This window comes from Sinohyriopsis cumingii, chromosome 5, assembly GCF_028554795.1.
Source record: "Sinohyriopsis cumingii isolate HCF-2022 chromosome 5, ASM2855479v2, whole genome shotgun sequence".
Classification (NCBI taxonomy): Eukaryota; Metazoa; Mollusca; class Bivalvia; order Unionida; family Unionidae; genus Sinohyriopsis; species Sinohyriopsis cumingii.
The window spans coordinates 155,760,637-155,774,744 of NC_142965.1; the positions used below are offsets into that span (position 1 = coordinate 155,760,637).

Consider the following 14,108-nt stretch of genomic DNA (forward strand, 5'->3'; position numbering starts at 1 on the left):
ATACATTGCTTGTCATGCATGTGTAAATGTGTATGGGTGATTTCATACATTGCTTGTCATGCGTATGTAAATGTGTATGGGTGATTTCATACATTGCTTGTCATGCGTGTGTAAATGTGTATGGGTGATTTCATACATTGCTTGTCATACGTGTGTAAATGTGTATGGGTGATTTCATACATTGTTTGTCATGCATGTGTAAATGTGTACAAGTGATTTCATACATTGCTTGTCATGCATGTGTAAATGTGTATGGGTGATTTCATCCATTGCTTGTCATACACGTGTAAGTGTGTATGGGTGATTTCATACATTGCTTGTCAGGCACGTGTAAATGTGTATGGGTGATTTCATACATTGTTTGTCATGCATGTGTAAATGTGTATGGGTGATTTCATACATTGTTTGTCATGCATGTGTAAATGTGTATGGATGATTTCATACATTGTCAAGCATGTGTAAATGTGTATGAGTGATTTCATACATTGTTTGTCATGCGTGTGTAAATGTGTATCTGTGATGTGTGTAAATGTGTATGGGTGATTTCATACATTGCTTGTCATGCATGTGTAAATGTGTATGGGTGATTTCATACATTGCTTGTCATGTGTGTGTAAATGTGTATGGGTGATTTCATACATTGCTTGTCATGTATGTGTAAATTGATCAAGAGAAGAAAAAACACTGGCATTGCATGCTTGTAATGTATGCTTGCGGCAAGCTATGACTTGAAACCATGACAAGCTTGCCCAATTGCAAGCTTGCCAGTTTTTTTTTGACTAATGTTGCTGACAGCACATCAGATTTGTTTAAGACATTCATGTACACTCATGAAAACATTAAGTTGATTTCCATATAGACCAAATATATCTATTTAAGGACCATATAGACCAAATATATCTATTTAAGGATAACAGTCCTGACAGGACATCAGATCCAATCTTTTGTAAGACTTCCATGTACACAGAATATCTAATAGGGATAACGGTGTTAGCATCATTTCAATACCAAAAATTCCTACAGTGTATCATATATTTCTTGCTATAGGTTTAACCTTTTTCATTTGATTAATGGCACATTTAATTTTCATATGTGAGGTTTAATTTGCAAAATGTTGTATTCCAAATTAATTTTTCAGTTTTGAACAGCTGTGCATCAACTATGCAAATGAAAATCTTCAACAGTTCTTCGTTCAACACATCTTTAAACTTGAACAGGTGAAAAACATTTAGTCTGTCTCAGAATATGTTAAATAATTAAATAGGTATTTTATGATTGTTCAGTCCAAGAATGTGTTAAATAATTAATTAAAGGATTAATACATATGATTCATTGTCTGGTAGATTTTTTGAAGTGAGGTATAATGACAGTCATATACTTTTTCTTTGAACATGGAAACAATTATAAATTTGTTTTAATAGGATTCAGTTTTTCTTAATTTGCCAGATACAGTGTTTTAATTATATACCAAAAATATTCTAATGTTATTTGTGAATGAAACAAATCAATTTATTTTGATTGTCTGTTTATCTGTCTTAAGAAAAATCATTATTATTATTATTATTATTATTGTTATTATTATTATTATTACTATTATCATTATTATTATTTCTGAGACAAATAGACCCATAATTAAGTTTAATTTGTGTTGATGTGCAGGAGGAATATGACAATGAAGGCATCAATTGGAAGCATATAGAGTTTGTGGACAACCAGGAAGCACTGGACTTGATTGGAGCAAAGCCCATGAATATCATCTCCTTGGTGGATGAAGAAAGTAAATTCCCTAAGGTAGGATGGACCCTCTTAATTAATACCCTTATGCTGTATTTTGGGATACAGGGATGCCCTCTGTCTTTCTGTTTCTCTGTCTGTCTGTCTGTCTGTAACAACATATCCTAAACTGCTGAGTGGACATTTTTGTAGCTAGGTACATAGGATGCTCATGTGATACCATCTGTCTGTTTGTTTGTCAGTAACATTTGTTGAGCAGCCAGGGTGGAAATTCATATAGCTTCAGGGAAGAGGTCAAAGATAAAGTATTTTTGAAATAAATACAGTTCTGTTTACTTTTGTAAATTTTATGATTAATCTTTAAATATAGAGTCTTTGCATGGTGACACATATGTAATGGGTTTAGGGTTCTGTCCCATGTATCAAAGTTAGAGGTGAAAATAGCCCTGAAAAGCCATGGAATTTGTGCAAGTTTTTGTCTCATCTTGTACCAGCTAGTGAGATGCTGTAACCAACCTTTACCAGTGTTGGCTACCTCATTAACAAAAAGAATATTTGTTAAAGTTGTAACATTCAGTGTTATTATGTAAATATTGGCATTGTGGGCAGGTGTATCTGCCCATTCATAATTACCCGAGTAATAAAATTAGATATAGGGTACCAATTTAGTTCATGTGCAAACCCCCAAAACCTGTTTCCAAGTTCAGATCAAAGATTATATCTGGTGACGTCAGTAGCATGTGAGACACAGTATAACGAGTACAGTTCACGGCTTGTGTCATGTGACCTTGATCCATCGTTTCGTTTCATGTGACATTGATTTATCGTTGAGTCTCGTTTCATGTGACATTGATCTTTTGTTGAGTCTCGTTTCATGTGACATTTATCCATCGTTGACCTCTTCTATTGATTTTATGTTTTCAAGCTGTGCAACCATTAGGCTTTGTATGTTGAACAGTTTCCTGATTTTCTATTTATAGTAATTGTACATGACCTGTTTCCAACTCACCACTTGAGTCAGATGTTCAGGGTATGTGATAGCCTAATGCCTGTTGGCAATAACCTAACTAGTTTAGGAGGCAATCTTACAAAGGAGACACGTTTCTCTGCCTCCAAGCCCCCTAACTCTAGACATTGACCTGCCTACCCCATCACCCACAGATGGCCTACTAGTGGACTCCCTACTCTTGCAATTCCAGTCTCACTGGATAACCCTATTTCTTCAGAATGAATGGATGATCAAGATCATTTGGTATGGATTTTGGATTTCATTTATCCAATGTCCTCCTCTTTCCTCCTCTTCTCTTTCCAATGACATTCCATCAGATTGGGAAAACATTTTTCAACACAATAGGAGATACCGTCACTCATCTACAAAAGGGTAGTGGAGATTGTGCAAAATCCACATTCTCAGGGGTTTTATTCCTGGCTTTCTCTTTATCAAGAAATGGGGCTCAGCAATATATTATGCCACCAAAATTCATGATGGAGATGACAAGATCAATACATCTCTCCTTCAGAAGGGAAGAGTATGCCATCAGTCTCGATCTGACCAATGCATATTTTCATGGTCCCAACCATACCACATCATAGATATTCTGACCAATCATATTTTCATGGCCCCAACCATACCACATCATGGAAATTCTGACCAATGCATATTTTCATGGCCCCAACCATACCACATCATCGAAATTCTGACCAATGCATATTTTCATGGCCCCAACCATACCACATCATCGAAATTCTGACCAATGCATAATGAAACTTATCATGGAAACTCTGACCAAGACATAATGAAAGTTGTTGACTGGCATGCAGAGTCAACCTACACCATTTTTTATCTCTGAGATTTAGCTTCACAGAGACAACCTCTGAATCTGGTGGATCTGGTGGCAGCAGTCCAAATGACCACCAGACTCAATTAAATGACATCACAGTCATTATTAGCTTTGCTGGATTTGCCAGTGAAATTTTGTTGGTAAGAAGATTTCAGTCATCATCTTCATAACTGGATATAGTGTTTATAGATCCTGTGAACCTAGACTGTATTGTTTATCAGATTAGGATAAAAGGTTAGCTAAAGGCAAATCCTGCTGTTATTACCTAGAAGGATACCCAATGTACATGTTGGATGTTCAGCACTTCCTCCACCAATTACATACTCTCCTAATGTTATTTAGATCAGGGAACAAATTTGAAGGAGACAGCAAATTTTGAATTAGGTTTCTTTGAGAATATTTATCTGATCAAATCAATTTACAACCATTCCAATGACCCCACCATCCTCATTGACATGTTGTTCTGCTTGAAAATTAGTGATGTCTGGCAAGGGGAGGTAATGGGCAAGAGTTATTACCCATTGTCGATATGAGATAGGCAGGAAAGACAAAGGTTTGTCTCTTTAGTAGAGCTGGATTTAGGAAGTAGCAGGTTTTTATATCTGATGTTAATGTGGTTGGGTAAGTATTTTTGGAGAAACATAATTTACTGAAAAATTTGCTTTCAAGCCTTGAGCAAATTTGAAATTCCTACTTGTTTTCCAAAACATACAATTTTGTTGTTACTGCCATTAATTTTCCTGCTTGTTCAGGAAAAATACACTTATATATTTTTTGGATAATTTCTCCTCCTCCGATTTAAAAAGGAGTGGAGGGGAATTTTCTAAATATATGAGAGATTTAATGGCATAAACAAGGTAGGGTTGCCAAACACAGTGGGCAGTTCTGCAGATTAAATTGACTTTTAAGCATGCTGTTTTAGAAATTAGTTCAATCCCACATTAATTTTGTGCTTTCTAGAATAGACCATCAAATCCAGATGTTCTTATCCCCCATTCACAGTAATTCCTCCATTATTCACATACACTGGCATTATTAAGTACTTAATGTTGATGACAGTCTAATATACGAACCATTTACTTAGATAATCAATATGAACTTTTTAATATTCATACAAGTTTTACATGCAGGCTTATTTATAAGTGATGCATTTATTAAATTTAGTCAGGTTTGATAAGTCCCTTGGAAAAAATGCAGCAATGCTCCTCTGGGTAGAGGACAAGTGGATTTTTTTCACCCTGCTCATTTGGTTCTAACTCCATAAAGATGTTCATTTATGATGAAATGTTCATAGAATATCAAGGCTAATTATTTCTTGTCCTTAGTAGCAGATCACTTTGTAATCAGTTTTACAAATTCCATCATATGATATGTGGATAATCCCTTGGTTATATTAGTCATGTTAGTTGCCAGAGGGTTAAGGTTATTTTAAAAAGGAGGTATCACACTTGTTTTTATGATAAAGCCTGATAATATATTTAATTGATTTCTTTTATGAATCATTTCATGAAGGGAACAGATCAGACCATGTTGAACAAGCTGCATCAGACACATAATGGTAACAGGAACTACATACGCCCTAAGGCTGAGATCAACACAGTGTTTGGCTTGAACCATTTTGCTGGAGTGGTCTTCTATGATGCCAGAGGTTAGGGTTATCTTGTAGTCTTAACCTTCTATGATGCCAGAGGTTAGGGTTATCTTGTAGTCTTAACCTTCTATGATGCCAGAGGTTAGGGTTATCATGTAGTCTTAACCTTCTATGATGCCAGAGGTTAGGGTTATCTTGTAGTCATAACCTTCTATGATGCCAGAGGTTAGGGTTATCTTGTAGTCATAACCTTCTATGATGCCAGAGGTTAGGGTTATCTTGTAGTCTTAACCTTCTATGAAGCCAGAGGTTAGGGTTATCTTGTAGTCTTAACCTTCTATGATGCCAGAGGTTAGGGTTATCTTGTAGTCTTAACCTTCTAGACCATGTTGCCATTTTTATTTTTAGTACTTCAATACAGTTAGTATGTAGAGATTCATATTTTGTCATCCTCTGGTTTGAAAACCACAAAGGAAGAATAAAATCGTTTTCATTTTTATGCCCATCTTTAAAGATGAGATAATCTTTGCTTGCAGAATGATTCTTAATTCCTGAAGTTCTTCATGAATATGTAGCCAAAATTAATTCCTGAAGTTCTTGATGCATATCTAGCCAAAATTAATTTCTGAAGTTCTCCATGTATGTCCAGTCAATGATTTTTGATTCCTGAAGTTCTCCATGCATGTCTAGCCAGTGTTTTTTAATTCCTGGAATTAAACATTCATGTCTGTTCAGTGTTTTATAATTCCTGAATTTTTCTGTGTATATCTTGCCAATGAGCATCACACTTTTTCATTATGGTGTATTATTTTCTTTTCATATTGTACTTGATGTAGTATTCATTTATGCAAGTATTCATTTATGGTAGTATTAGACATGTTAATATTCATTCATGGTAGTATTCATTCATGTTTAGTATTCATTTATGGTAGTATCTATTCATGTTAGTATTCATTCATGGTAGTATTCATTTATGGGAGTATTCATTTATAATATTCATTTATGGTAGTATTCATACATGTTAGTATTCATTTATGGTAGTATTCATTTATGTAGTATTCATTCATGTTACTATTCATTTATGTAGTATTCATTCCTGGTAGTATTCATTTATGGGAGTATTCATTTATAGTATTCATTTATGGTAGTATTCATTTATGTAGTATTCATTCATTTTAGTATTCATTCATGGTAGTATTCATTTATAGGAGTATTCATTTATAGTATTCATTTATGGTACTATTCATACATATTAGTATTCATTCATGTTGGTATTCATTTATGGTAGTATTTGTACATGTTAGTATTCATTCATGTTGGTATTCATTTATGGTAGTATTCATACATGATACTATTCATTCACAATAGTATTCTCATTCATGGTAGTATTCATACAGCTTATCTGGATTTTATAAGGTATTGTTGAGGTTTAATGTTTCACCCTCATAAGCATTGTTATACATAGGTATAACTGTTGTGGCTGCATTGTTAATGTTTCACCCTCATATGCATTGTTATACATAACTGTTGTGGCAGCAGCATTAATTTTTTTCATAGAATTTCCTCCAAGTCAGATGGAGGTCTGATGGGATTCAGATAGGTGAGATACCAAGTCCCATGAAATGTTTGCTTCCATTATTCCTGTATTATAATTATTTTATTATATTCATGATTAAAGTTCCAAATTCGTTTACAGAAATCCTTTTTATTTTCAAACAGGGTTTTTGGAAAAGAACCGTGACACATTTAGTGGAGATCTGCTACAGTTGATTCAGACATCTTCCAACAAGTTTGTCAAAACACTGTTTATGGCAGATAACAACATGGTAAATACTACAATCATGTCAGTTAATTTTACTGAACTGTCAAAATGCTGTTTACTGCAGATAATAATGTGGTAAATACTGCAGTCATGTCAGTTAATTTTACTGAACTCTGTCAAAACATTGTTTACGGCAGATAATAACATGGTAAATACTACAATCATATCAGTTAATTTTACTGAACTCTGTCAAAACGTTGTTTACTGCAGATAATAATGTGGTAAATACTACTATCATGTCAGTTAATTTTACTGAACTCTGTCAAAATGCTGCTTACGGCAGATAATAACATGGTAAATACTACAATCGTGTCAGTTAATTTTACTGAACTGTCAAAATGCTGTTTACTGCAGATAATAATGTGGTAAATACTACAATCATGTCAGTTAATTTTACTGATCTCTGTCAGAATGCTGTTTATGGCAGATAATAACATGGTAAATACTACAATCATATCAGTTAATTTTACTGAGCTTTGTTTGTCAAAATGCTGTTTACTGCAGATAATAACATGGTAAATACTACAATCATGTCAGTTAATTTTACTGATCTCTGTCAAAATGCTGTTTACTGCAGATAATAACATGGTAAATACTACAATCATGTCAGTTAATTTTACTGATCTCTGTCAAAATGCTGTTTACGGCAGATAATAACATGGTAAATACTACAATCATATCAGTTAATTTTACTGAGCTCTGTTTGTCAAAATGCTGTTTACTGCAGATAATAACATGGTAAATACTACAATCATGTCAGTGAATTTTACTGATCTCTGTCAAAATGCTGTTTACTGCAGATAATAACGTGGTAAATACTACAATCATGTCAGTTAATTTAACTGAACTCTGTGATTGGTATATTGTCAAGTCAGCCCTCATTGTTCCATGATAAAACTTAAGCTGAAAGCAGACTGTACCCATCACCTTAAAAGTGGATCATATCTATCAATACTGAACTAGAAATTAACTGTTACTGTAATAATATTAACTTACTGTAATAATGTTAACTGTTACTCTAATAATATTAACTGTTAATGTAATAATATTAACTGTTACTGTAATAATATTAACTGTTACTGTAATATTAACTGTTACTGTAATATTAACTGTTACTGTAATAATATTAACTGTTATGTAATAATATTAACTGTTATGTAATAATATTAACTATTAATGTAATAATATTAATTGTTAATGTAATATTAGCTGTTAATGTAATAATATTGACTGTTAATGTAATAATAGGGTTCATTCAGCAGATTACTATTAGTTATATATTCAAGTCAAACATCATCCAAATTTGTGCAGTGTTTTATCCAGATTGAATGAAATTGTCAGTATATACATATTTTGCACTAACAGTATGTAATGCATTTTTGAAAGAAAAGTATTGATGGTATTTAGATGCTAATCTTCTGTGTTGGTGCTCATGTTATTAAGATAGTGTATAGGTACTCATGTTATTAAGAGGATATATTGGTACTCATGTTATTGAGATGATGTATTGATACTCATGTTATTAAGATAGTATATTGGTACTCATGTTATTAAGATGATATATTGGTTCTCATGTTATTAAGATGATGTATTGGTACTCGTGTTATGAAGATAGTGTATTGGTACTCATGTAATTAAGATGATATGTTAGTACTCATGTTATTAAGATGATGTGTTGGTACACATGTTATTAAGATGATGTTTGGTACTCATGTTATTAAAATGATATTTTGGTACTCATGTTATTAAGATGATGTATTGGTACTCATGTTATTAAGGTGATGTTTTGGTACTCATGTTATTAAAATGATATGTTGGTACTCATGTTATTAAGATGTGTTGGTACTCATGTTTGTAAGTTGATGTATTGGTATTCATGTTATTAAGATGATGTATTTGTACTTGGTATTAAGATGTTGTGTTGGTACTTGTGTTGTTAAGATGCTGTTATGATATGTTGGTACTCATGTTATTAAGATGCTATTTTGTGTTGTTACTCAAGTTATTAAGAAGCTCTTGTGATGTCTTGTTATTCATGTTATTAAGATGCTGTTCTGATGTGCTGGTATTCATGTTATTAAGATGCTGTTCTGATGTGCTGGTATTCATGTTATTAAGATGCTGTTCTGATGTGCTGGTATTCATGTTATTAAGATGCTTTTCTGATGTGTTGGTACTCATGTTATTAAGATGCTTTTCTGATGTGCTGGTACTCATGTTATTAAGATGCTGTTCTGATGTGTTGGTATTCATGATCTTTGTAGGTAGAGCTCTGGCAACTATGTACTTTCTTTGCAGATCAGTGTATAAGGATTTGAACTGGTGATATCTCATAATCTGATTATAAAATCTCAAATAATTTTGAGACAATATCAGTCTCACTTCTAGAGTTCAGTTTCTCACAGAATGAAGTTCATCTCAGTAATAAAAACAATCAAAATGCATATACATTGTCATTGTTCTGCTAATTTATGTGCTTGACTTTGTCTCCTATAATTCAGAGTGTAGTTGATTGGTCTTATTTCCACTGATTTTCTTTATGACTTTTTTGCCTTTTGTTTTCCTACCATTTGTCATTAGCATCTGAAAAATTTCATACAGATATATAGGAAACAGGATGTGGTGGAATAACAGATTTCCTAATATATAGTTTCATTTTTTTTTCTCCCTGGTATTTGAACTGAAAGATGATACAATAAGTTGCAAGTTTAATTAAAATTTTACTAAAAATTGAAATGGAATGAAACAAAGATCTTTTGAGTCATCATAGTTTGTATATTCCACATAATCTGCAGTGTATTAACATATGGTAAAATGAAACCCAAAGGATTTATGTATGCTAGAATCTCTGCACATGGATGAACATAGACAATACTAAGGTTTCACACAATTTACTTCAGCATATTCAGTAAAATCTTACAATTAGGCAGGTGTCACAGGTATCTATAATTTGTACAGGTAATTACCAGGTATCACAGATATCTATGGTGAGTTCAGTAATTTGTACAGGTAATTAGGCAAGTATGACTGGCATCTATAATGAATTCCCTAGCTTGAACAAGCAAATGGGCAGGTATAACATTCATATATAATGTGTATCCTAACTTGTGCATGAAGTTGGGCATGTGTCACAGGCTTCTATAATGAGTTCCCTAACTTGTGCAGGAAGTTGGGCATGTGTCACAGGCTTCTATAATGAGTTCCCTAACTTGTACAGGAAGTTGGGCATGTGTCACAGGCTTCTATAATGAGTTCCCTAACTTGTACAGGAAGTTGGGCATGTATCACAGGCTTCTGTAATGAGTTCCCTAACTTGTACAGGAAGTTGGGCATGTGTTACAGGCTTCTATAATGAGTTCCCTAACTTGTACAGGAAGTTGGGCATGTATCACAGGCTTCTGTAATGAGTTCCCTAACTTGTACAGGACGTTGGGCAGGTATTGGCATCTATAATGAATTCCCTATATTGTACAAGCAATAGGGCATGTCTCATTGTTTAGTACTCAAAAAATGAAGACATGTCTCACTGTTAAGTACTCAAAAACAAAATGCCTCACAAGTATATTTTGTATGTTATGTTTAATACTTCAAGACTGAAGGCACGTCTCACTGTTTAGTACTCAAAAACAGAATACCTCACAAGTATATTTTTTATTTTTATTTTCAGGGAGGAGATACAAGAAAGAGAGCACCTACTCTTGGGGCACAGTTTAAAAAATCCCTGGAAGCCTTGATGAAGACATTAGGGGCCTGTCAGCCCTTCTTTGTTAGATGTATCAAGCCAAATGAGTTCAAGAAACCATTGGTATGTCTTTGTCAGGATCTTTATAGTATCAAAACAATTTCTTTCTTGAATTTTACTCATTTGTGTTGCAGTTCAATATTGTCTAACAATTTTGAATTTAGCATTACAGTGACCCAGCAAGACAGAAATGAGTATGATCACCCTTGTCCTCCCTTCTGCTGTCAGAGTTATACTAGCTCCTCCCTTCTGCTGTCAGAGTTATACTAGCTCCTCCCTTCTGCTATCAGAGTTATACTAGCTCCTCCCTTCTGCTGTCAGAGTTATACTAGCTCCTCCCTTCTGCTGTCAGAGTTATACTAGCTCCTCTCCTCTGCTGTCAGAGTTATACTAGCTCCTCCCCTCTGCTGTCAGAGCCTACTAGCTCCTGCTCTCTATTCTTCAAGATTCATCTCTCTTTGTCTCCATATCACTGACTTACAACTTTCATTTTCTATTTATACAGCTCATTTGTCTGTTTACGTAATATTGGATAATTAAATAAATGTGATTTTATCTGTTTACTTAATGTAGGATATATCATGTTTTTGTCTGTTTCTTTTTCTTAAAGGATGAAATTGAAAACTTTTTTTTCTGCATGAAGTCCTTTTTAGCAAAAACTACAATTTTGATAAGAAAAGTGTCCCTTCTTTCAACAAATTTGTCCTTTCAACAAAGTGTCCCTGCCTTCAAGAAATGTGCCCTTTCACTAAATTCCCTTTTGCACCTTTCCTCTGTAAAAAGTTATAGCTGGAACACTCCATTGACGGACCTCTACAAGAAAAAGGACCAGAAGAAAGAAAATAAGAAGAAATTCCTCCCATAAAGAATGTACATCACTAAAAACAAAAATGGACCCCATCCTTGAAACGTATCTTCAGAAGATTATATGTGAAATGTTTGGCTGGTGTCTGGTCCTCATTTTGTAATTGTATTCCTTACAAGGTTGTGTATTAAATTGGCTGGTGTCTGGTCCTCATTTTGTAATCGTATTCCTTACAAGGTTGTGTATTAAATTGGCTGGTGTCTGGTCCTCATTTTGTAATCATATCATATTCCTTACAAGGTTTTGTATTGAATTGGCTGGTGTCTAGTCCTCATTTTGTAATAATATTCCTTGTAAGGTTGTGTATTGAATTGGCTGGTGTCTGGTCCTCATTTTGTAATCATATTCCTTGTAAGGTTGTGTATTGAATTGGCTTGTGTCTGGTCCTCATTTTACAAGGTTGTGTATTGAATTAGCTGGTGTCTGGTCCTCATTTTGTAATCATATTCCTTGTAAGGTTGTGTATTGAATTGGCTTGTGTCTGGTCCTCATTTTGTAATCATATTCCTTACAAGGTTGTGTATTGAATTGGCTGGTGCCTGGTCCTCATTTTGTAATCATATTCCTAATAAGGTTGTGTATTGAATTGGCTGGTGTCTGGTCCTCATTTTGTAATCATATCATATTCCTTACAAGGTTGTGTATTGAATTGGCTGATGTCTGGTCCTCATTTAAAATTATATTCCTTGTAAGGTTGTGTATTGAATTGGCTGATGTCTGGTCCTCATTTTGTAATTGTATTCCTTACAAGGTTGTGTATTGAATTGGCTGATGTCTGGTCCTCATTTTGTAATCATATTCCTTACAAGGTTGTGTATTGAATTGGCTGATGTCTGGTCCTCATTTTGTAATCATATTCCTTACAAGGTTGTGTATTGAATTGGCTGATGTCTGGTCCTCATTTTGTAATCATATTCCTTACAAGGTTGTGTATTGAATTGGCTGATGTCTGGTCCTCATTTTGTAATCATATTCCTTACAAGGTTGTATATTGAATTGGCTGATGTCTGGTCCTCATTTTGTAATCATATTCCTTACAAGGTTGTGTATTGAATTGGCTGATGTCTGGTCCTCATTTTGTAATCATATTCCTTACAAGGTTGTGTATTGAATTGGCTGATGTCTGGTCCTCATTTTGTAATCATATTCCTTACAAGGTTGTATATTGAGAAGATCATACTGCAGTAATAAATGAAATATTGTAATATTATTGCAACATATTGATTATGAAAAAGAGGATAAAATTCTAATTTTATTGAAATTAAATGAAGGCAGACACTAATGAGATAATTAAAATGACAGCTGACATGAAGCAAAAGATCATTGGATGCTAAATGTCCATATTCAACTTGGTACCATTTTTAGACAAGCTAGATGACTCGATAGCTGTAGTTCCATCAGAAATCTTCTATCTAGTATACTTCAGTTGTCAGATTAGTCCTCCCATCTGTTGTGCAGTTGTGTCTATGGTCCAGACAGCCTTAAAAAAAATTCACAAGATGGTTTGGATTTTTTTCCATTCCCTTTATTGGCATGTCACTGCAAAGTGGATGGTTTGGATTTTTCTATTCCCTTTATTGGCTTGCCACTGCAAAGTAGATGGTATGGATTTTTTCCATTCCCATTATTGGCATGCCACTGCAAAGTAGATGGTATGGATTTTTTCCATTGCCATTATAGGCTTGTGACTGCAAAGGAGATGGTATGGATTTTTTCCATTCCCTTTATTGGCATGCCACTGCAAAGTAGATGGTATGGATTTTTTCCATTGCCATTATAGGCTTGTCACGGCAAAGTAGATGGTATGGATTTTTTCCATTGCCTTTTATTGGCATGCCACTGCAAAGTAGATGGTATGGATTTTTCCATTCCCTTTATTGGCATGCCAATGCAAAGTAGATGGTGTGGATTTTTTCCATTGCCTTTATTGGCTTGCCACTGCAAAGTAGATGGTGTGGATTTTTTCCATTGCCTTTATTGGCTTGCCACTGCAAAGTAGATGGTATGGACTTTTTCCATTGGTTTTATTGGTATGTCACTGCAAAGTAGATGGTATGGGTTTTTTCCATTGCCTTTATTGGCTTGCCAATGCAAAGTAGATGGTATGGATTTTTTTCCATTGCCTTTATTGGCTTGCCACTGCAAAGTAGATGGGATGTATTGTGCTGCCTCCAGCATTGGCATCAAAAATACTTGAATGTATAGTTTCACATCATCTCAAACATACTTTCTTCCTTAGCCTTAGGCAAGAGCTTGGTGGTGGATTCATAGCACCCACCCACCCACTATGGAGTGGGTTAAATCATGGCTTACTTTGTACACGTAAATTAGCTGTACAGTCTTGATTCAGTGTTTGCATTTAACTGTTTATTTAAACAGTGAATCAGTACTGTTGTACCTGAAATCATAAACCTCAAGAAACTGTACTTTTGATAAAAGTTTGATCAAACTCTTGGATAAATATAAGTGAGAGCCATGCAAATTAATTATGTGATTTTGCTTTTCATTGCAGC

General features: G+C 34.2%; 1 protein-coding gene across 4 annotated transcripts in view; it reads left to right on the forward strand.

The window, feature by feature from the left end:
* LOC149800512 (myosin-VIIa-like) overlaps positions 1 to 14,108 on the forward strand; it is a 246,110-nt gene that overhangs the window by 131,627 nt on the left and 100,375 nt on the right. For all 4 annotated transcript variants that reach the window (XM_089960143.1, XM_089960141.1, XM_089960144.1 and 1 more), the window contains 5 exons: positions 1,139 to 1,217; positions 1,660 to 1,791; positions 5,088 to 5,223; positions 6,886 to 6,992; positions 10,656 to 10,793. In XM_089960143.1, the coding sequence (XP_089816269.1) occupies positions 1,139 to 1,217; positions 1,660 to 1,791; positions 5,088 to 5,223; positions 6,886 to 6,992; positions 10,656 to 10,793 (592 nt within the window). The remainder of the gene's footprint in view (positions 1 to 1,138; positions 1,218 to 1,659; positions 1,792 to 5,087; positions 5,224 to 6,885; positions 6,993 to 10,655; positions 10,794 to 14,108) is intronic.